Genomic DNA, 24,013 nt, shown 5'->3' on the forward strand with positions numbered 1-24,013 from the left:
TTAGTACTTAAGGGTAGATGGTGCGACATCATAGTTATAAACGCTCACGCCCCTACAGAAGAGAAAGACATGTAGGCAATAAACACACAAAAATTGTGTTTATATTTTCTTTTGTAATGCTAGTATATTTTGTTGTTATAGTAAATGTTCTATGTTTTCAATCAACTTTTTTCAAACACCCTTGATCATTGTTCCTCTCTCAAAGTCAGAGTCCAAGTTTCACAACCATACAGAACAACCGGTAATATAACTGTTTTATAAATTCTAACTTTCAGCTTTTTTGAGAGCAGACTAGATGACAGAAGCTTCTCAACCGAATAATAACACGCATTTCTCATATTTAGTCTGTGTTTAATTTCTTCCCGAGTGTCATTTATATTTGTTACTGTTGCTCCAAGATATTTGAACTTCTCCACCCCTTCACAGAATAAATTTCCAATTTTTATATTTCCGTTTCGTACACTATTCTGGTCACGAGACATAATTATATACCACAGTCTACTATATACAGTCACGAAGCTTGAGTTTTGAAGGTGCTAGAAACAATACACTGTGACGGTTCTATTTTGCATTGCCTGTAATGAGGTGATATTAGCGATTTTAGTAGTGAGCAACTATCTAATGTTAGCATATTTACTACGTATTGAGCTTCGCGACTGTATATACTAGACTGTGTATATACTTTGTCTTTTCGGGATTTATTTCCAAACCTATCTCTTGTATATTGATTATTTATTTATATACTGTTAAATTAAGGACATCACTCGTGTTCATTTTGTATTGGAATGAATAGTGACATTTATATTAACTTTCAAGATTCATTACTTAAATGCTACAAATTTATGTTTCCATAGGTGATAATAGGAGGAAAGTTTAGGCTAGGTGCAAACAAATCTCAAAGAAACTATCGACAGAAAATCTAGCATAATCGTAAACTTTGAAACGACATAACGCATTATAAATACAATGACTTCATTACAATCTTTTTTGAAAATTACAGTGCCGCCACTGATGGACCTTCCACACGCAAAGAATGTCAACAACTCTATGCAGAAGTCAATCATCCCCAATAGAAGTGGAGTGAGACTGACATATTTCCCCTACTTACGGATTCTACAGTCCTGGTCTACGTGCTTATCAAAGTACAAAATAGTCATTAAATACTATAAGAAATCAAATTAACGTTTCGGCAATATTTGCCATCTTCAGATCAAGGATATAACACATAATTGTGAGACACAGCAATTCATGGTTGGTTAGGAAATTCAATAATAGTACATTATGCAACGAGCCTATAATGATAGTAATTAAGAAGCGAGTATGGATGTTTATGAAACGAGCGCAAGCAAGTTTCATAATTTTCATACGAGCTTCTTAATTACCATTATAGGCGAGTTTAATACGACTTTTTATGCTCGACCATATTTCTAACTTGAAATTATTCAGATGTATACATTTTATTTGTATCTGACAAGATCGGAAGTAACCTTGTTCTAGGTCGTGAATTGTGAGATGTGCGCAGATGCGAAAGTATTGATTTTTTTCCGAGGAACAATAATGTCATTGACCGTGGTGTAATCCCGTTAAAAACTTGGTATAACCTTGATTATTGAATTCGACATTGAAAAACGAGATGACAAATTGAATTTATTTGAATATTATTTACAATTAACGCTAATTATTATTGTAACAGAACATAACCTTCTGCGACAGTATTGGATTTCCAGCCTCCGTGACTTTTCGCTAATTCTCTTTCGATTGCATATCCGAGAATAATCAATACTTGCGGTTTTATAACGGTACAAAGCTGACTTGTCATTGGCTGAACATCTGTAAGCTGAGTTGTCATTGGCTGAAAACACCTATACTTTAATGAGTAGGTGTACTTTAATGACATGCATTAAAGGACTGCTACCAGGTGTATAATTACTACATTTCGGCATGGTCGAGCATAAACATGTAAGTCTTACAAGTTGTATACAGGATAAAACATATGGTTAAAATTTAACGTGTTGAATAGATTAAAATTAACAAATTATATGACTAGCAATCTTGTATCATTTTGAAACTTGTTGTACTGTACATGTTCTTCTGATGGAAAGTATTCACACGTTGCGAGAGTCAGTTTTGGCTGAGTTTGACTGTGAAAACAAATAAAGTATTGTAATATTCGGGTGTATGTTTCTGTTTGAAAACTTTTTGTATAGGCCAGTAGCAGACAGTGGGTTTGAAAGTTGAGGAGGCCAAGATGTGACTAAGGAAAATATAAAAATATAAGACCTGTGATGTACCTCATTACCAAGTGCAGAATTTATAGGCTTTAAGAAACTAAAATTAGACGATGTAGAGTAATGGAACGGAGAAAAATTCTCTCCGGCGCCGGGATTTGAACCCGGGTTTTCAGCTCTACGTGCTGATGCTTTATCCACTAAGCCACACCGGATACCACCCCGGCGTCGGACAGAATCATCTCAGATTAAGCTCCAACTCTTGGGTTCCCTCTAGTGGCCGCCCTCTGCACTACGTCATAGATGTCTATGAAAGTAGGACCGAAGTCCACGCATGTGCTGAGGTGCACTCGTTATGAGTGACTAGTTGGCATTACTCTTACATCGTATGATGACGCAGAATATCTGCATGGAAATATCATATGTACTTCGGTACATTATAATAACTAAAATTAGGTTTTCCAATTTATATTTTAGGATTTTAAATTTTATGTTTAGGAATTTATATGATTTTACGGGAAAAAAATAAAAATAAATAACATACTGTTAACATATTACAACGGTTTGGTAAAGATTGCCTCTCTTTAGGACAATTTAAGTCCTAATCTACGATTTAGGTCTTTATAGGTCATATTAAATTTAAGAATGTTACTCTTTGCTACATAAAACGAATAACAAAAGCAATATTTCGACAGTAACAAGATAGCAACAAAATTGATTTGAACCTAAGCATCCGGGGCTTGCTCATTGCTATTACACAGTCTAATTTTACAGCAAATTAACTGGACGATCCTCTTTCTTCGCAAACCGATCAATTAGGTCACAACATACCGGTACTGAACAACTGCTACTAGAAGAAGCTAGAAGTAAATCTGCATTTGTTTCTAAACTCTCGATATATTTAAAATACTGTATAAATAAATACGTCTCGTAACTCAAAAGAAAAAAACAACAGGAACACCCGCAAACAAGAGAAAAATCTAACAACATAAAAGAAAACTTTTACGCAGGGAAAAAAAACTAACAACACGTGACTCAATTTTCTAAAACCAAGAAGAGAGAAAGAGAGAGAGCTTCCCAATACAGCCAGAAACAGCCGTGACTATAAGCAGTACAGTTGTCAGCAGTGGGTAGGACGTCTCCAAATGCGGCTCCCCTTGCGCATTCTAGTCAAGTTTAAACACTCCGCTAACCAGCTACCTTATTGGTTGAACTGCTATTGTCATGGTTACCAGGGAGTAGAGTGACGTAGCCGACTCCTCTCTCCCGCTCTCGCATAGAGACTGCAGGTTGCTAGATGTCGACTCTGAATGTGGTAGACTTCTGCGTAACTTACATCTTAGTTGTAGTGAATAGTAAAATTAATATTAAAGGAAAAATATTCGTCATTTTGTACTTGTCTCTGTATCTTGTCACTAGAAAGTTCTTGAAATTTATATTTTCCCCGCCATTCATAAAATATTTTGATATGATACCTCTTGCACAAAAGGGGAGATCTATAACTGAAACGTGATTAATATATTTCAGTATTATTTGTATTTATCCTGGTAATAATGAACAGTTTGACTCGTAGACATTTTGTTTTTCCAGCATTAATTTCCCATGATTGTACGAGAAGATTCGAAGAGAACGGCAGTTACGTAGACTTTCAGCTCCCCCCTACTACCATTAATGCACAACACAATGTCAATACGGCGGTTGCTGTCATCTGCGATACAACGAACTTTTCTGTTGATTTTCGAGTTCGTCATTTTTTCCGGTTATTATATGCTTATTTAAGTTGTGTTAACTCTCGCTAGTGGTTTTATATTTTATTTTATCCGTCTTAGTATTTATTTTATTATTGTAAATATTTTTGTTTTATCACTGTTGTTATTATTATTATTATTATTATTATTATTATTATTATTAATGAATTATTTTGTATTACAATCTTTGTATCATTTCTGTCACGATTATTCTATTACTATTATTATTATTATTATTATTATTATTATTATTATTGTTACTATTATTTATATCATCAGCATTATTATTTGAACCCTATAAAATTTATGTAATCTACTGGACTGTACCCGAGCACGAGCATATGCTCATTTCGGGTATCTATTCATACTAGTGGCTTGTGCAGCAAATGCTGCTGCAAACTAAGTTCGTTAGACGTTAAAATAAAAATTTTTCAGATTTATTTTCAATGAAGAATACTTGTCTCTTTGATAGTTATTTGCTTCCATAATAATGAAACATACTCCCTCTGAATGGATTTTTTTTAGGCCAAATACTTTTTCTTGAACCTATTCACCTTCAGTTTTTGAGTTTCAACGCGAAAACGCAAGTATCAATGTCAGGACGATAGCAGTAGCTATTTCAGGTCATTGTGGATTGTAGGCAAAAGTTAAAAAAATGTCAGGTTTGCTAAGCTTTCGAACAATAGCATTTTCGTATAGCTCCTGCATGTAGAACTTGAAATGTAGAGCGTAAAATCATTTTATCCTACTAAGAGATCTTGCTGAAATGATCTGGAGACTACAAAATTTTCTAGGCCTCTTATTTTATCAGTAAGTAATACCTCTTGATCTTTCCTTAGGAACTGTAATTTTTGCGCTCTCTTGAGCCAATACTGAAGACAATGACACATATCAATATCTACACTACACAGCCATTAAGTATATGAAAAAGACCCAACCCACTGAGTTAATAAGTACAAAAATATTTGATTTTTAATAACAATATTATTATCTTACTTAAGTTTTGTAGTTATATATACCAGCCACTCAGTAAATTATAGAAATGAAGATCTAAATTAAGATATTCTCTACATTTACTTACATAACCACAAAACGTTTCACTTTCATGTCATCAATATAGCATCAATATTATGTACAATTAATGAAAAATAGATGCATCATGATATTAACTATAATAATATTTAATTTCTAATGGTAATAATGTCATCAAACCACCTCAAGTTTCGTAGATTTGGATATCCAATACACAGTTGTACTCAGAAAATTATACACTACAGAATCAGTTTTTAATAACAAATTGAATTGTGCTCTAAATATGTCGGCAATCCTGCAGGTCATGGCCTTCGTGTAATAGCCTATTGTTTATTGTAGTGTGTGTTTTGATCTGAAATTCAATCAAGTCGGCCGTGATTCGACAAAATTAGTTCTCAAAACTGACAACAGATGGATTTTGGAAAATAGGAAAATTATGTAGGAAAATTGACATTTCACTGAAAACTACTACTTTTCCGAAAAACTTTGGATGCCAGGCATGAAAATGAGGAGTCACTCATTAAAATCCGTTCAGCCGTTTTCCCATAATTTCCATTACCAGTTCAAATTATATATATATATATATATATATATATATATATATATGTGTGTGTGTGTGTATTCAATTCGTATGTAAATTGTAAATAAATTTGAATCTGAATTTGAAAAATTTGCTGTAACTTGTCTGTGATCTTAATTCAGCTAGAATTATTACTGCCATATTGTGTTCTGGCAAGATATTAGGGGAGGTAGGGACTCCCTTGCCTCCCCTGAAAATCCGCCGCTGATATAGGCTATAGTGCAAGATTTACCTGATGATGAGGAGTGAGGAGGTTGCTGTATGCTTTGTGCTGGCTCGGCTGTGACTGACTTCTCGCATCGTGTTCACATGATGCTTATACATATTAATGTATGTCGTATAACATAGGTAATGGAATCTAAATTGAATAGTTTGCAACACGCGTACATTGGCTCATAAGTTTCTATTCCATACTCACGCCCTACTTCTTTTAAAAGATTCGCCCATTACTGCACAAGAAACGTTTTCCCCTATCAGATGAAGGCATAGAAGCTTCAATGCTCTGAAACAAGCTGTAACAAAGGCCACCCTATCTGCAATAGAAGATGACATATCAGGAAGGGGAACTTGTATTCTAAACAGAGCACAATATGAGTACTTACATACATCAATAGGTAAGGGGAGAAGCTAAGCTCTCTCACAGAGGATGTATTGTATTGTATTTACTGTATTAATATTCCAGGTACTCATACATTGCTTCACAGCTAGAATATGGAACAAGTCAAAAAACTTAATAGTATTATAAAGTCTTAATTTATAGTCACAGTCTAGTTGAAATATATACAGAAAGATTTACAATATAGTCTACTAGTACAACACAAAGTTTTAATATCAATTTCATGAAGCGTTTTTGAATGTCATGAATTGACCTACAGAATAGAAGGCGTGAGAAATTAGGTACCTCTTTAATTTGGTCCTAAATAATCTTATGTTTTGAGTTTCATTTTTTATATTGATAGGGAGGCTATTAAAATGTTTACTGCCATATAACGCACTCCTTTTTGATAGCATGATAGACTTGCCGATGGAGTATGAAAGTCATTTTCCATTTTGAATATAGCATACACCACTTTTAACACTTGAATATGATTAATTGATGAACTAGTGGACTTACTCGTGTTAAATATGTAATATTTGTCCGGCTTACAGCTGTTTCAGTGTTTAACGCACCATCAGAGCCTACTAGATCGCGGCGTCATCTCGAACTTCTCTGCCTGTTAGGAGGGTGTGTTTTATTGTTGGAAGGTGTTGAAGTGTGGAGTCGAATAGTGTGTGTGTACTGAAATTGATCTGTGTGTTGAGGATTTGATCGGGGTGTGTTTTAGTTTGTTTGTATATTTCGTATTGTTCTAGTGTGTTGAGTTTTTGGTTCTTGGGTTGTGTGTGTAGGATTTCCATGTCCGTATTTATGTTATTGTATGTATGGTTAGTATTGGTTATGTGATCGGCGTATGTAGATGTATTGTGTCCTCTGGTTATAGCTTTAATGTGTTCTTTGTAGCATGTTTGGAATGATCTGCCTGCCTGTCCTATGTAGAACTTGTCGCAACTATTACATTTGAGTTTGTATACACCTGTGTGGTCGTATTTATTTGTTTGTGTTTTTTGTGTGTTGAGATGTCACTAGAACAATACGAAATATACAAACACACTAAAACACACCCCGATCAAATTCTCAACACACAGATCAATTTCAGTACACACACACTATTCGACTCCACACTTCAACACCTTCCAACAATAAAACACACCCTCCTAACAGGCAGAGAAGTTCGAGATGACGCCGCGATCTAGTAGGCTCTGATGATGGTGCGTTAAGCACTGAAACAGCTGTAAGCCGGACAAATATTACATATTTAACACGAGTAAGTCCACTAGTTCATCAATTAATTAAAGTCATTTTTTCACGTGTATTTATGCTATGAACTGTTGAATTAGTTACAAAGTTTTCACGATTACATACGAGGAAGATTAATAATGGAAAGATATATTGACAAGCCATGGGCATTATTTGTAGTTTTTTAAAATAGTCCTACAAGATTCCCTAGATTTGGCACCTACTATTATTCTAATTGCTCTTTTTTGTAATAGGAATATACTGTTACTATCTGTGGAATTTCCCCAGAATATTATTACAAAACTCATTACCAAGTGAAAGTATGCAAAGTATATTGTTTTTAAGGTATTGATATTTACTATCTTTTGCATAGATCTAATAGCAAAACATGCTGAATTTAGTTTGGGGGTAATTTCTTTAATATGATTTTTCCAATTTAACACATTATCGATTTTTAAGCCAAGAAATTTGTTTGTTGTTGTTTCTAATAGGGATCTATTGTTAATTATTGCGCTAAAAATTTGCGAGGTTGAATTTGGACAGGATTTAAATTGAATTATGTTAGTTTTGTCACAGTTTAATAAGTATTAATTTATTGACTGAGAACCAGTCACATATTTTGAAGAGAATTTCCTCTGTTGAAGATTGGAATGTGTTGGAGTTATTGGCTGTAATTACTATACTTGTGTTATCTGCAAATAATATAGGATGACCTACATCTTTTATTAGGGGGGCAAGATCATTTATGAAGACTAGAAAAAGTAGGGGACCTAATATTGATCCTTGAGGAATTCCATTATTAATAGTTCCCCATGCCGAGGCAGATTTCATAGTTGTATTGATTTCAACTTTCTGTTTCCTATCTATGAGATATGAGTGAAACCATTGGTGTACAACACCTTTAATTCCATAATAATCTAATTTATCTAGCAGCATTTTATGGTTTATACATTCAAAGGCTTAGGACAAATCACAGAAAATCCCTCCAACTTGTAATTTTTTATTTTTTATTATTTATTATGATGTTCCTCATCACTGTGATATATCTTTTAGGGTTAAACAGATGCTTCCGACTTTGACACTAAGTTATGAAGAAAGGCTGGTAGTGTTCTTTTCAAGATTTTGAGCAAGTCAGAACAGAAAAGTTCGTCAATAGGAAGAGAGGTTCATGCGATAGTCTAATCTCTATACCACTGGCTCTTCTCCATACAAGAAGTAAGCAATATTACCAAGATGCTTGTCCAGTCTGTAATGAAATTAAATCCTGTTTCGTCAAAAACGAAGAAAAAACTAATCAAAGCTACAGTACCATTTAAAAGACCAAGTATAGATTTCAAAGAACCAATACTTGCTCACAATAGTGGAATAGCACTCTAGGCTTCTGTTAGCTATACTATGTGTAAATTCATAGACGATTACTGTCGTCACAAAACTTAGAGAGATCTTTGCTGGTTTTGGAATGCCAGCCTAAATTCACTCTGACAGAGGGACTTCATGTCACAGGAGCTAAAATTGTTTTTGACGTTACAGGGCATAGCTATGAGCAGGACAACACCCTACTACTCTTATTATTATGTATACTATAAATACTATATAGCCTATTACAAATTACAGAGAGGGTTTGGAATTGAACGGGTTACATCAGCTGCTTGTCTATGCGGATGACATGAATATGTTAGGAGAAAATCCACAAACGATTAGGGAAAACACGGAAATTTTATTGCAAGCAAGTAAAGAGATAGGTTTGGAAGTAAATTCCGAAAAGATAAAGTATATGATTATGTCTCGTGACCAGAATATTGTACGAAATGAAAGTATAAAAATTGGAAATTTATCTTTTGAAGAGGTGGAGAAGTTCAAATATCTTGGAGCAACAGTAACAAATATAAATTATACTCGGGAGGAAATTAAACAAAGAATAAATATGGGAAATGCCTGTTATTCTTCGGTTAAGAAGCTTTTATCATCCAATCTGCTGTCAAAAAATCTGAAAGTTAGAATTTATAAAACAGTTATATTACCGGTTGTTTTTTTTTTTTTGGTTGTGAAACTTGGACTCTCACTTTGAGAGAGGAACATAGGTTAAGGGTGTTTGAGAATAAGGTGCTTAGGAAAATATTTGGGGCTAAGAGGGATGAAGTTACAGGAGAATGGAGGAAGTTACACAACGCAGAGCTGCACGCATTGTATTCTTCACCTTACATAATTAGGTACATTAAATCCAGACGTTTGAGATGGGCAGGGCATGTAGCACATATGGGCGAATCCAGAAATGCATATAGAGTGTTAGTTGGGAGGCCGGAAGGAAAAAGACCTTCAGAGAGGCCGAGACATAGATGGGAAGATAATATTAAAATGGATTTGAGGGAGGTGGGATATGATGATAGAGACTGGATTAATCTTGCTCAGGATAGGGACCAATGGCGGGCTTATGTGAGGGCGGCAATGAACATCCGGGTTCCTTAAAAGCCAGTAAGTAAGTAAGCCTATTACAAATGCGACATCATATGAGAAAATGTTTTCTCACCCACGGAGAACATGCATCGATGTCTTTGTGCTCATGTGGTTAACCAAACCCGGGACGTTCTTAATGAAGAAAAATGTTCGCACGAGCAAGTATGATCCGGTGGTAGAAGAGGTAGAGCTTTTAGAAGCAAATCCAGACTACGTACATGTTAGACTGGTTGATGGACAAGAGACTACAGTCTCCACTAGGTAGCTCGCTCCCGGAGGTGATTACCTAACCCAAGAAACGTCTGAAGTTGAACTACAAGACTTAAAACCAGCAACAGATCAGTTTCAATAAACTGCTAGGCACGCGGATGAGTCGGGAGTTGAAGAGAGCAGAGATACACTAGAGTTGTATGAAAAATTGCAAGATCCTACGACAGAGTCAAGAAGTTCAGTGCCACCAAAAGCTATGCTCTCTCTGTCTACGCAACCGACGTCTAGCTTGTTTATGAATCAGCAGCATTAACCAGAGGAGAGGATTATTGTGGTATTTGTATCAACATTGTTGTGATATTTAACGGTTGTCGTTAATAACAAATTTGTTCACTGGCATTTTGATTCTAAAGTGATATCCTTGAGAAATAAAACCTCAATTTCCATTAACTCTTATTCGTTACAACAATTATTTCGTAAAAAATGACTTAACTTCGTCATTATTCTAACGTACAAGCACATAGGTCTATTGATTTAGAGAGTAAAATTCTGCAACACAAACATCGATTTTTTATAATCTTTCAACATTCATGTAATGATTAATGCTTTTCACATTAATATACACGACTCCTATAAAGTTTTACATTTACCTTAGGCTATATATAATTCGTAAAGTGATAGCGAAAACAACTAAATAATAAGACAAACAGCAGAGAGACCTTCATCAAAGGTTAATTCAAGGATTACTACTACACATCTATAAATCTCAAGTTCACGACTATCAGTTTTTATTATTTTTAAACAATTATGTTTGAAAAAGTGCACATTACCTGTTAATTTCTACGCCTTAATGCTAATACTAAGAACTGTTAATTCAAACTTTCATCCGCATTAACCATTAAATTCACACCGCTTTACACCCCACTGTCAAAACCCCCACGACGATTGCTACAATTGTAGTCAGAGTAGCCAAAATTGTGATGGGAATTTTCCTTCACTACAACTCAAACATCCCTTCTACGTTAGAAATTTCTCTGTGATAATAATGTTTAGCTCTTAAGCATTATGATACGATAAGCTTCAGCATAAACAGAAGATAAAATAATTATGGAGAAAAATGTAATTTATATTGTGCAAAATGATTAAAGAGGTAGAGAATCCGAAAAGGAACAGATGCCCTAAAGGCCCGCATTATATCCAGAGATATTTGTAATTACGTTATACATTTCATAGGCCTATCGGGCGGTAGGGGGAGGGGGGGGCGAATAATTTTTTGTATAAAAACGCCACCTATTGTGATCTGTGTGTACTGTACACACTCTTTTCCCTGTTTTTATCGGCGTATTTATTAAACACAGGTTCTTGAATTTATTTTGTTCTGTACGTACGTAAATACAAAAAAATTGCTTTCTTGTTTCTGATTCTATAGTTTGTTGTTCGCAATATTACGTAACGTCTTTAGATCACAAGGTTCAGAAGTGATAAAGTATGTTTATTGGATGTAATGTGCTATCTAAGAAGTTTCAGTCATATCACTTCTATAAAGTTGAAACAAGCGTGTAGATAATTCATGTATATTGATTAAATCAAAATTTAATCAACAGAAAAGTATATCGTTTCCTCATGGTTATAACATAACCTATACGACTTTAGTACTGTATTTAAGAACAGCTACTATGAACTATGATAATGCGTATTTAAACAGTTTTGTTGCATTTGGTCCAGGGAAAATACTCTTATTTTACGAAAACGCTAATATTTTATTTACTGATTCATAGAAGTGCCGTGGCTCACTGTAGGATAGCCCCGTTTCCCGTCGGGAATCGGAACTGGATTTTTGTCATTGTTTCTTATGTTCATTTTAACACTATAATGTAAAAGATTACCAAACTTTAAAACTTCCTGTAGTTAAAAACGTTAAAAGTGTTACAATTTTTAAAAAGGTAATGTACCTTTATGACGGACCCCATTTCAACACCGGTGGAAGATGGCATCATAGCGGTGTTGAAATGGGCCGGGTACATTACCTTTTTTAAAATTGGATATTTGTGTTTTGAGAAGTACAAATTGCACAGTTGTCTTATCACTTAACTCTAACTGAACGTTTATCAATACAATTACAGATTATTTGTTGACGTTATAAAAATGTCAGACCATTTATCGTCGGAGCAGTCCAGAATTGGTGGAAAACCACATAGTCCATCACTTTTATCTCCAGAATCTCCAGGTAGCAGTCCCAAATTACAAGTGCCGAGCCCAATAGTTACACGACGTACCAGAACAGAATCCACGTGAGTAGTGTAAACATAAAGTAAGTTAAGCCAGCAAGTGAGGTCATAAAAGACTTAGGCCCTAGTTTAGGCCACAGTCCTAGCTTCATGTTCAGTAAATACACGTTTGCTTCTTACTGTCTGATTAAAGACTGTAATCTATCTATGTCTACTATGGCTATCTTCACAAGAATGCTTTGGGATTCTGTTATTGGAAGAAGTGGATGCTATGTAGCGAAAAAATTATAAAGAAAATTGTTGTTACTGCACTATATTAGGGTATATTATAATCATCAGTCATCAACTTGTGTTGTGTAACAAAATGTGTTACTGTTTTGTCAGGCAGTAATTTGGCTGTCATTGTGGTACTTTATTAACTGTTTTCACCCAAATTCAAATGTTATGTTAAATGTTAAAAAGGAAGTTGAAATTTATTATTTGAGATCACATTTAGCCTTCATGTATTATTTTATGCTCGACCATGCCGAAATGTAGTAATTATACACCTGGTAGCAGCCCTTTAATGGACCTCATTAAAGTTCAGGTGTTCCACCAATCAGAAAATACCATTGTAGTAATATGAAAGCGCAAGTATCGATTATTCTCGGATATGTAATCGAAGACAACAATAAATCACCTATATTTGAAATAAAGTCAGTTCTGTTACTATAATAATTAGCGTTAATTGTAAATAATATTCAAATAAATTCAATTTGTCATCTCGTTTTTCAATGTCTAATTCAATTTCAAGGTTATATCAAGATTAATGTTTATTTTACTCTCTAGATTATATCAAGGTCAATGTCGACATTTGTTTCTCGGAAAAAATCAATACTTTCGCGTCTGCGCACATCTCACAATTTACGAGGTATTGCACAAGGTCAGTTCCGCTCCTCAGTCAGATAAGAATAACATGAATACTTATGAATAATTTCAAGTTATAAATATGGTCGAGCATAAAAAGTCGTATGAAACTTGACAATAATGGTAATTAAGACGCTCGTTTCATAAACATACTCGCGTCTTAATTACTACCATTATAGGCTCGTTGCAAAATGTACTATTATGACACCATCATATTAGCACTTGACAGAAACACACAATAAATAAGTACAAAACATGATTTTGTTTACTGTTGAAGACAATTTGTGCCTACTTAGAAAAACAGGCATTAAGGAGTATTAAATTAAATATAAGAATAGGGTTGCATAGTAATATAATTTTGAATTCAAATCTTGAAACTTTTAAGACATTTATAAACCTTGTTATAAATTTTCTTTCATACATTATGTCTTTATCTTTATTTACTTTCAGATCAGCAAGAGCGTTTGAGAATCCAACAGAACATGGGAAAGTTAAAATGTTCTGTCGCTCAAAAGGTCATGGATTTATCACACGAAACACATCTGGCGAAGATATATTTGTACATATCTCAGAGTAAGTTTCTAATATACTGAATGGAAATCAGTGTGTGGGAGTTATTATAATACATGAACGTTGAGCCAGGTAATGGTTTTAATAATTCAGCATTTCTATAATTTTATATTCCTTTAAATAATTTAATTCTACTAGTGAAAGTAAAAGAAGCGTAAAATATTTGCGAATTCATTATAAACAAAGTATACTGATATATTATTTTAATGTATCGAAGTACATATGATATTTCCATGCAGATATTCTGCGTCATCATACGATGAAAGAGTAATGAAACGGTGAAAAATTCTCTCCGGCGCCGGGATTTGAACCCGGGTTTTCAGCTCTACGTGCTGACGCTTTATCCACTAAGCCACACTGGATACCCACCACGGCGCTGGACAGAATCGTCTCAGTTTTAAATTCCAACTCTTGGGTTCCCTCTAGTGGCCGCCCTCTGCACTATGTCATAGATATCTATGAACGTAGGACTGAAGTCCACACATGTGCTGAGGTGCACTCATTATGAGTGACTAGTTGGCCGGGATCCGACGGAATAAACGCCATCTTAAGTATACTGAGACAGGAAAAGCATAAAGTTGCTGGAAGTGCAAAACCCGTAAATTTCATACAAACATAATAAATTTTGTAAAGTTTTATCCATACCAAATAAATATGGTACATGAAAACAAGCAATACTGGGCCAATACAGATGCTGTGAGCCAAAGGAAAAATTTTTAATAGGATACACAGACATAAAATCTCGTAAAAGACAGATCCAAAGGCTAAAAGCTTTAAAATTAGTGAAGCTAAACGACCGGCTATTCATCTTACAACAGCACAAGTAGGTGATCATTCTGAATCTGCAGTGACACCAATATGTACGCACAAAATACTCAGAAATGGGATAAGATATGATCGTATTTTGGTTCAACTGAAAGAAATACCAAACAGTAGCAATGTCAAACTAACAAAATTGACTTCATATCTCTATTTCTGTTAGGGAGTATGAATTGTAGAAAATTTCACTTTATAAGAGAGTCGTGAAAGTAAATAGCATGGCATCAGATGCAGCTTTATTAATGTTATTGACATTCACTATGGTGTGATAAGTTTTGCTTTTGTTGCTGCTGAGAAAAGATATCAATTCTAAATGTTGTTTTATATGTGAAACAACATTGCAATTAATACTAAATGCCACAAAATATATTATTATTGTAAATTATTTAGTCTTAAGTTCACTGTATATAAACCTTTCCGAATTTTTTGCCAAAACATAACAAATCCAAAATTAAATTTGCAATAACTTTGGAGTAAAATGTTGTTGTTTTCTAATGCCAGGCGTTTGACAATAAAGTCATTATTGGAGTAAAATGTGGAATAGTTTAAAATTTCAGAGCTGCAGAAAAAGCCTAAATCAAATATTGATTTATTACAATAATTATTGTAGCTTCAGTAAGTTTTTTTGCTCTCCTGTAAAATTTGTTCAGTTGGATTTGGTACCTTTTGGAAAAAGCTCCACATATTTAGCCATTTTCATATTACATAAAATCCGAGCTCTAGTTATCACATAACACATCACAACCTGCCTTTTTCAGTATTGGTGATGCTGGAAAGGGTATTTCTGTGTAGTTCTTGAAATGAGTTTCTTGTTGCATCTTAATAAATTGTCTGCACAGACAAACATGATTATGTGAAGAAAACTGATGCTTATAATTTTTATATTAGACTGATACAATATAAACGTCAAGAAATTCAATAATTTTCATTTTATTTTGTTTCAGTATTGAAGGAGAATATGTACCACTGCCAGGTGATGAAGTGAAATTCAAACTTTGTCCTATTCCACCGAAGTACGAGAAATATCAGGCAATCAATGTACATATAGTAAATCTGACCCCTGAAGTGCATCTTAGGTGGGACTGCCCAGTAAGCGAAGAATGCTGTGAATCTCATAGTCACTGAAATGCAAGGTTCTGTGAACTGAAGACTGCATTCCCGTGCCATGACTTCCTCTTCATTAGTAGGCATGTGTTCATGCTTGATAATGATTTCCTAAACAATACTGGGTTTATGTCATTGTCTTCTTCATTGAGAATTATTAATTTGTGTATTCTCTTAATATTATTATTGTTGTTACAACAGTTTCTGCCATTATTAAGTTATTATGATATATTTTAAGCATATTTTATGTGCATTTGTAATATGTGCAGAAACATGAAAGTCTGACTTCAACGACACAATTGTAGAGTACAATATTAGAAGGGTTATTAGTTAGTAAACCTGTTCTGACATTAACTAGGTCATTCAGGTTAATGTAGATGTAATACAAACCTGGTTGAATATAGTAGTGTGTCAATGTAATGGAATACATTCATAAACAAGCTTTTGTTGAACATTTATATGTTGCATTTAAAAAAAAATTGCTATATGCATTACATGTGCCTTTGTTTGGCATTTATATAAATCATTTTCATTATTTACATATAGAACTAGATTTTATTGCTGTATTATTTTTCCTTGAAATATTTGTGACAATTATTATGTACGTATATACACGTGTAGACAGACAGTTTGATATTTTGGTTTGGAAATTTTTATGCAGCTATTTTTAAACAAGTTTTTGACCATAGTGTATTTTGCAGAAATATGTAACATGATATACATAAATAAATTTACTCATCTATATTTTTATAGTGTATTTGATATTTTACATTCATAAGTTGAACCTGCTTACTGTCATATCCATTCTTACACTAACCTATTCCTTTTATCATATTTGTTAGTATGAAGAGATGTAATTGAGGTTTCTAAATATATGGGATGAAGGTGATAATCATGAAAAATGAGCTGCCTTTGCTCTTCTATTAAACTCAATCAGAAGATTATGATGGAAGTGTTAGTTTTTTCCCCACTTGCCACTCCATCTTGTTTAGCCCACAAATAGAACAAAATTTCTTCAGATCCGCAAAATTCAAGGCATATTTACAAGCACAGAAATTCAAATAAACGATAAACAATCTCTTTTTTCACTTAGACACACCATTTTCTTTAGCTCACAACTAGAACAAACTTTCTTCAGATCCGCAAAATTCAAGGCGTATTTACAAACACAGAAATTCAAATAAATGACAAACGATAAACAATTCTTTTTTCACTTAGACACACCATTTTTCTTTAGCTCACAAATAGAACAAACTTTCTTCAGATCCGCAAACTTCAAGGTGTATTTACAAACACAGAAATTCAAATGACAAACAATTCTTTTATCACTTAGACACACCATTTTCTTTAGCTCACAAATAGAACAAACTTTCTTCAGATCCGCAAAATTCAAGGTGTACAGAAATTCAAATGACAAACGATAAACAATTCTTTTTTCACTTAGACACACCATTTTCTTTAGCTCACAAATAGAACAAACTTTCTTCAGATCCGCAAAATTCAAGGTGTATTTACAAGCACAGAAATTCAAATAAATGACAAACGATAAACAATTCTTTTTTCACTTAGACACACTATTTTCTTTAGCTCACAAATAGAACAAACTTTCTTCAGATCCGCAAAATTCAAGGCGTATTTACAAGCACAGAAATTCAAATGACAAACGATAAACAATCTCCTAAGAATGCAGTGCTGTGATAAACAAAAACACTACGAACTTCTACATCTATTTTATGTCACATGCCAACTTCGTATATCAGTTTTGTCTGAGATGTATCTATGGAGCCGCATCTGTAGTTCAAGTGCTAGTGTGTTGATCTTCCACCTAGGCAGCACATGTTCGATCCCCAGCCAGATCATTATGGAATTTATGGTGGACAAAGATGTTGTAAAGAATTTTTTCTCGGTGTACTCCAATTTCCCTCAATCATTCCAGTAACACACCTTCCCCTCATTTCATTTATCATCTGCAATAATTAAAAATAGGCTGGGGTGATGTCTTGAAGGTAGTGTGGGTTTCTGATGCTGATACACGAGTTAAGAACCTGGGGGCTTCAAGGTTTATCAAGTACTCATCTGAGAATGGGACCTGTCAGGATGACTCACCTGTCAGCATCAGATTCACGAATGCCACTCAACCCACCTGTTGAATTTGGACAATCATCACATATATAGAGCACACAATGGGCCAATGTCAGCCTAATTACAGGAATTCGTTCCAGGTCTGATGCTTGAAAAGCCAAGCAAATTCAATCCAATTCACGAAGAACTTCAAATCAAAAGAATCTACATAAAGAGGAAGGATGGAGTGTGTGAAATGGACTGACAGAATAAGAAATGATGCTGTGTTGGAAAGAGTGGGTGAAGAAAGAATAATGCTGAAACTGATCAGGAAGAAGAAAAGGAATTGGTTGAGAAGAAACTGCCTTCTGAACGATGCACTGGAAGGAATGGTGAACAGGAGAAGATTTTGGGGCAGAAGAAGATATCAGATGATAGACAACATTAAGATATAGGATCATATGACGAGACAAAGAGGAAGGCAGAAAATAGGAAAGACTGGAGAATGCTAGGTTTGCAGTGAAAGACCTGCCCTTAGCAGAACACTATGAATGAATGATAAGGTTGAAGCTTTATGCCATTGATTAGTTCATAAACGAAGAAATAAAGAATTTTACCCTCTATGTCATCACATCTTGCAAATCTGACGAAATAGTGTGCCTTACATTCAATTATATGCAGAATCTCAGGCTACATCAAATATCTGATCAGGAGATAGAAGATTTGCCACCTCAGATCTGGGTGAACATTTTTTATAACATATCATGAGAGGAAATGAAGGAGTCAATGAAGTATGCTACCTCATTGAAAAGACTTCATTTTTACTCATATGCAGTTCGTATATAAATCATTCATTCACTCTGTTTAGCTTGAGCTTGCAATATAACTCTTTCAATTCTCAAGAAGGCTGACTTTCATAATTTTTTTTTTATTTTAGTAGGTTATTTTACGACGCTTTATCAACATCTTAGGTTATTTAGCGTCTGAATGAGATGGTGATAAAGCCAGTGAAATGAGTCCGGGTTCCAGCACCGAAAATTATCCAACATTTGCTCATATTGGGTTGAGGGAAAACCCCGGAAAAAACGTCAACCAGGTAACTTGCCCCGACCGGGAATCAAACCTGGGCCACCTGGTTTCGCGGCCAGACACGCTAACCGTTATGCCACAGGTGTGGACCTTTCATAAAAAGGTATGAAAAATAACATTTGCACCTCTGAAATAAATAACGGTGTTGGGAATAATCTGTGGTTAAATCCATGCTGCAACAACAAAAATAATACAGAATATGAACACTTGTTCCAATAAAAAGAACTTTATTGTACAAAATATTTTATAAAGCACTATTATAAAAACGAAATACTGACATTTATCCCTGTTTCTTTTATATACAATTACAGTACAAGTAAATATTGCACCACTGGTCTATTACATGAGATCTATGTGTTTGTAGAACTTCCCAATTATTTTGTCTTAGGTATGCAGAAAATGATCGTTTTCCACTAGTAGGCATACTCTATACTGAAAAGTACATTAGATATGAAGAAACAGTAATTTATTGAACTATAAAACTGCTACAAATGTAGTTAATCGTTTTGTATTACTAGTGAAAATGTACCCTGAACATAATTATATTAATTACAGCAATAAACTATTTACGAGCAATCTAAATTATTTTCTATGCAAAAGAATAATTTCCTCTTCATCTTGAAATCGTAATCTATTCACAGTAAATATTAAAAGCAAAAAGTTTAATATACACCAGTACTACCTTCCAAATAGCCAGATGTAACCCATATCTCCTGTTGACTAGACCTTTCATATAAATTCATCCTGATGTCCATTTTCACTGGATACATTAATGTTCGAATAAAAGGGTGAACATTATTTAGTATAACCTCTAAACTTCATTACAGACTGCAATATATGATGAAAGTGAAAAATATCTTAGTGTACTTCAGAAAAAATATCTTATTGTTCTAATTAAAAGAAAAAAATGCAATTCACCCCCCCCCCCTCGCTGTTATTTTTACTCGCTTTAACATCTTTGGTCATATTGCGAGTTAAACTTTGGATGAAATCCGAAGGCCTGTATACTATTGTTGAGACTGGTTCTATTGTTGTGAACTAGATGGCAATATTCTACCCACTCGAAAGTCACTCTTGTGTAGGGTTGCCAACTTTTTTTGAAGAAAATACTGAAGATTAAGAATTCAACAAAATTTCATATAGAAAATTGACAAATTATTCCAATTACTAAAAAAACAACTTTATACTTTGGCAGGTAGACTTAAATTAGAGTATTTTGAGACAGATTTTGCCTCGTGTAAGAGTTGAAATTGACTGCTGTTTGCAGTTCTGATTTGATTAGATGTGTTGTGCTCCTGTTTCGAACATCTGTCCAATTATTGTTCACCAGAAGAAACATCCTTTTTGTATGAGCATTACTACTTGGTATGCTTAAGACAAAACTCGCTAGTTTTTCCAAATTTATAACATTAACATAGTTTGATTTTAAATGGGTGAGCACTGAAAACCACTTCTGGCAAGCATCACCTTCTACAAAGACTGCAAATTTTATTGCATATCTTGAACAACAAAATTAATGAGAGAGAAAAATAAATCGTCTGGCCACAAGGATCCGGAAATTAATAGCAAATAAATATAATTAATTAAATATGAATACTGTTATAAAAATAAAATGTAATAATTAAGCACCATTGATTATCAATTATAAAATAAAATCTTAGAAGATGACCTTAAAATTTATACTTATAAATAAAAGATTTTATTTAAAATTAGCATATCCTTAATTTTTTAGTAGGTTATTTTACGACGCTTTATCAACAGCTTAGGTTATTTAGCATCTGAATGAGATGAAGGTGATAGGCCTCATGCCGGTGAAATGAGTCCGGGGTCCAACACCGAAAGTTACCCAGCATTTGCTCATATTGGGTTGAGGGAAAACCCCGGAAAAAACCTCAACCAGGTAACTTGCCCCAACCGGGAATCGAACCCGGGCCACCTGGTTTCGCGGCATGTCCTTAATTAAGACCTTCTGAGTGGTATAAATGAAACTGTATAATCTGCAGGGAATCTTTAACAATTTGCGAAATGATTTTTTGAACTTCAAAAGATGGTATTAATAATTGTTTTAAAAAATTGTATGTAAATTTTGGTAAAGAACTCCGAGCACCAAAAAATAAACCTGTCACTGACCAATTGAAGAGAGGGATGTTATACTTGGCACTAAGGTAGGGATTACAAGGTTCATAAATGGCCCTCTTTTCATGATCAACCTGATGAGCTTGGTTTAGATCTCTCTCCATGCATATAGTTGGATCTACGATAATAGCCTTTTGTTGTTGCCTGTTTATTGCTATTATATCAGCTCTTCTGTGAGAGTCGTCTTCAGAAATGCAATGGACCTCTTCATGAACTTGCCAACCCTTGTTCTGAAGAAGACAGGCGATAGCGGACTCTATGATGCCTGTTGTTATGCAATAACTCTCCTTTTCGACAAAAGCCCAACACATCATCATGCACGGCAAAATCAAATGTTTAGAACAAAGATTTTTACATTATGCAAAAATAAGGGAGCAAAATGCTCGAAGAGAAGAAAAATATGGGAGCCAGGAGTCTGTTAAAAAATAGGGACAAATATGAGAGATCCCGGAAAATACAGGAGAGTTGGCAACCCTACTCTTTTCTTACTTATAAGAATCTATCAATAGCAGAGTTATAATTTGGATAACAAATTAACATCTTAGAGGTATTTCCTCAGTTTTACAAAGAGCCCATTGTGTTTGGTGGTAAAGACTTGCTCATTTAATAATGTTATGGCAGCTTAGCAGTCCTGCTTTTACACAGCAAAGAACTTACCTATGTCCCACTCTGTATATACGAATTATGTCACGATGCAACCCTTCTGATTTTCAGTGAAAGGTGTATTGTTAAATTCAATTCCAATGTATTATTTTTCTTTATTCCGTTGTTAATTTCAGTCGTTTCACTTTTACACCATTCTGATATGTCATTTTGAGGTATTCTTGATTTATTACTACACAAACTTTATCACACATCCTTTTTTTTTCTGTTTTTAAAGAGCTTTATGTACTTATACTATGTAGTGTAGAAAATAGTTTCAATGTTTCTGAATTCCTTACTTGTTTCACGTTCAGAAAGACTAAAAATACAATGACTGCAAATCTAGCTTACAGGTAAATCTCCCTGTGAAGCAGACTTGAATAATTTCAAGGGATTTGCTACATTTGCATAATATATACAGAGTGTCCTGTTTATCTTGTGCATCTATTGTAACTTTTTTTATTTGGATAGGTATTGGAATTTTTGTTTTTTAGCGTTATGTTAGAAGGAGGGGCTAACATGAGTGTGGAGATTTGGTGCATGTAACTACATTATGGTACAAGATACACGTGACCATCAATTTTTCAAATAGCACTACATACTTTAATCATGTTACATTGATTACACACATTAAGACGAGTTCAAAAATGTATCACAATGTCACCTTCCTAATCAATAGCAACAACAAAACGAAACAAAAACGTACTTCCAATGTGATAATGTTATGCCTTGAGAGTCACAGAAGATGTTCCAAATGGTGTCCATTCACATTAAAACATATTCGAGGGTGTTCCCTGAAAGACTGTGTGACTGCCCAGGATGTTGCTGGCTGAATGGATACACAAGCCTGTTGAATGTGTTGCTACATGTCGTCTGATGTTGTCAGAATGTTCTGGTACACATGTCCTTCACAGTTCCCCACAGGAAGAAGTCGAGTGGCGACAGGTCCGGAGAACGTGCAGGCCACTGTATGTGGATTGTGGCGCTGACAGTTGCTGTGGCTTGTTTACATGTTAAGACATCAAACACACAACACACGGTGTACAGACGACAGTCATCTTTCGTTTTGTGTAAGTTATGCACAAGATGAATGGGGCACCACAACAAACAGCACATTCTGATGGCATTCATTTTGCATTTTGTTGTTGTTATTGATTGGAAAGGTGACGTGATACATTTTTGAACTCGTCTTAATGTGTGTAATCAATGTAACATGATTAAAGTATGTAGTGCTATTTGAAAAAATGATGACGTCACGTGTATCTTGTACCATAATGGAATTACATGCACCAAATCTCTACACTCATGTTAGCCCTCGTTCTAACATAACTCTCAAAAACAAAAATTCCACTACCTATCCAAACAAAAAAGTTATAATAGGTGCAAAGATAAATGGGACACCCTGTATGTTACTGTAGGTATGTTAACAGCAAAACATAATTTCAAGTCACACAGAGTTTGTGTGCACTCAATGTGGGTTTCTGGCATCCTGTCAGCCCACTCGAGTTATGTGGACATAAAGGGAAAAGTTGAGATGGTGTCAGGTGAAGTTCCTGGGTAGCTCAATCGGTAGAGTGTTGGTGCATTCAGCCAAAAGTCCCGGGATCGATACCCGGCTCCAGAACAATTTTTCCCTTGAAATTATTCAATACAATGACTGTTCAAACAAGACTTGAATTATCCCCACTTTCACAATATAAATATTAGAAAGGATATTGATGTTCCTACAAAATAAACTAATACATTTTTATGACAAACAGAGAAAAAAGTGCTTCTGAAATGCACATGCCATTGCATATCTTGTCTCTCTGTCATGTACTAGACCCGAGATGACAACTACAGCTGAGCAACAATCTACATTAAGATATACGATCACACCACACTATTGATACACTTCATTTACTAGAATCTGAATACCTCTGACAAAATTGTTGAAGAAGTATAATAAACCTTAATCTGAATGTGAAATCTGGTGGTATAACTTCATTTCTTTGAAGAGTAGCATCACTTATAAAATTAAGCATTATACAAACACACATGAAATGCACACGAGTACTTCTTTGACTCCAACTACAAAGCAAAAATATGGTACCAACATCTGCATGTAAATGTATTTCAGAAGGGAAGGCCAAACTACAACACATTAGCTATACTGCATCAATACTGAAATAAGGTATGTAAAATAAAGGCAACATCATGAAAATCAATGGTAATCACAAAAGTCATGGTAAAGACTTAAATATCAATCAAAAACCTTATAACAGGTTATGACACATTTTCTCATTTAAACACAAGATTTCGATTCTTTCACCCAGAGTATTCTTGACATTTAATTGGTAATAACAGTAAACTTGTACACGCAAAGAACT

General features: G+C 34.4%; 2 protein-coding genes across 8 annotated transcripts in view; one reads left to right on the forward strand and one right to left on the reverse strand.

Annotated features, from left to right (window-relative positions):
* Miro (mitochondrial Rho GTPase) overlaps window positions 1-11,074 on the reverse strand; it is a 53,625-nt gene extending 42,551 nt beyond the window's left edge. For all 3 annotated transcript variants that reach the window (XM_069838921.1, XM_069838919.1, XM_069838920.1), the window contains exon 1: window positions 10,920-11,074. The gene's annotated coding sequence lies outside the window, so the exon portion shown is untranslated. The remainder of the gene's footprint in view (window positions 1-10,919) is intronic.
* A 259-nt stretch (window positions 11,075-11,333) lies between these two features.
* Window positions 11,334-16,460, forward strand: LOC138708764 (cold shock domain-containing protein CG9705). Of its 5 annotated transcripts, none has more exons than XM_069838926.1 (4): window positions 11,334-11,447; window positions 12,213-12,380; window positions 13,674-13,796; window positions 15,557-16,460. In XM_069838926.1, the coding sequence occupies exons 2-4, from the start codon at window positions 12,235-12,237 to the stop codon at window positions 15,735-15,737; spliced, it is 450 nt and encodes a 149-aa protein (XP_069695027.1). In that variant the 5' UTR covers window positions 11,334-11,447; window positions 12,213-12,234; the 3' UTR covers window positions 15,738-16,460. The 5 variants fall into 5 exon arrangements, with proteins under 5 accessions (XP_069695027.1, XP_069695026.1, XP_069695024.1 ...); XM_069838925.1 differs by having other exon boundaries at window positions 11,339-11,473; XM_069838923.1 differs by having other exon boundaries at window positions 11,339-11,469.
* Window positions 16,461-24,013: the final 7,553 nt, after the last annotated feature.

Source organism: Periplaneta americana, chromosome 11, assembly GCF_040183065.1.
Source record: "Periplaneta americana isolate PAMFEO1 chromosome 11, P.americana_PAMFEO1_priV1, whole genome shotgun sequence".
Classification (NCBI taxonomy): Eukaryota; Metazoa; Arthropoda; class Insecta; order Blattodea; family Blattidae; genus Periplaneta; species Periplaneta americana.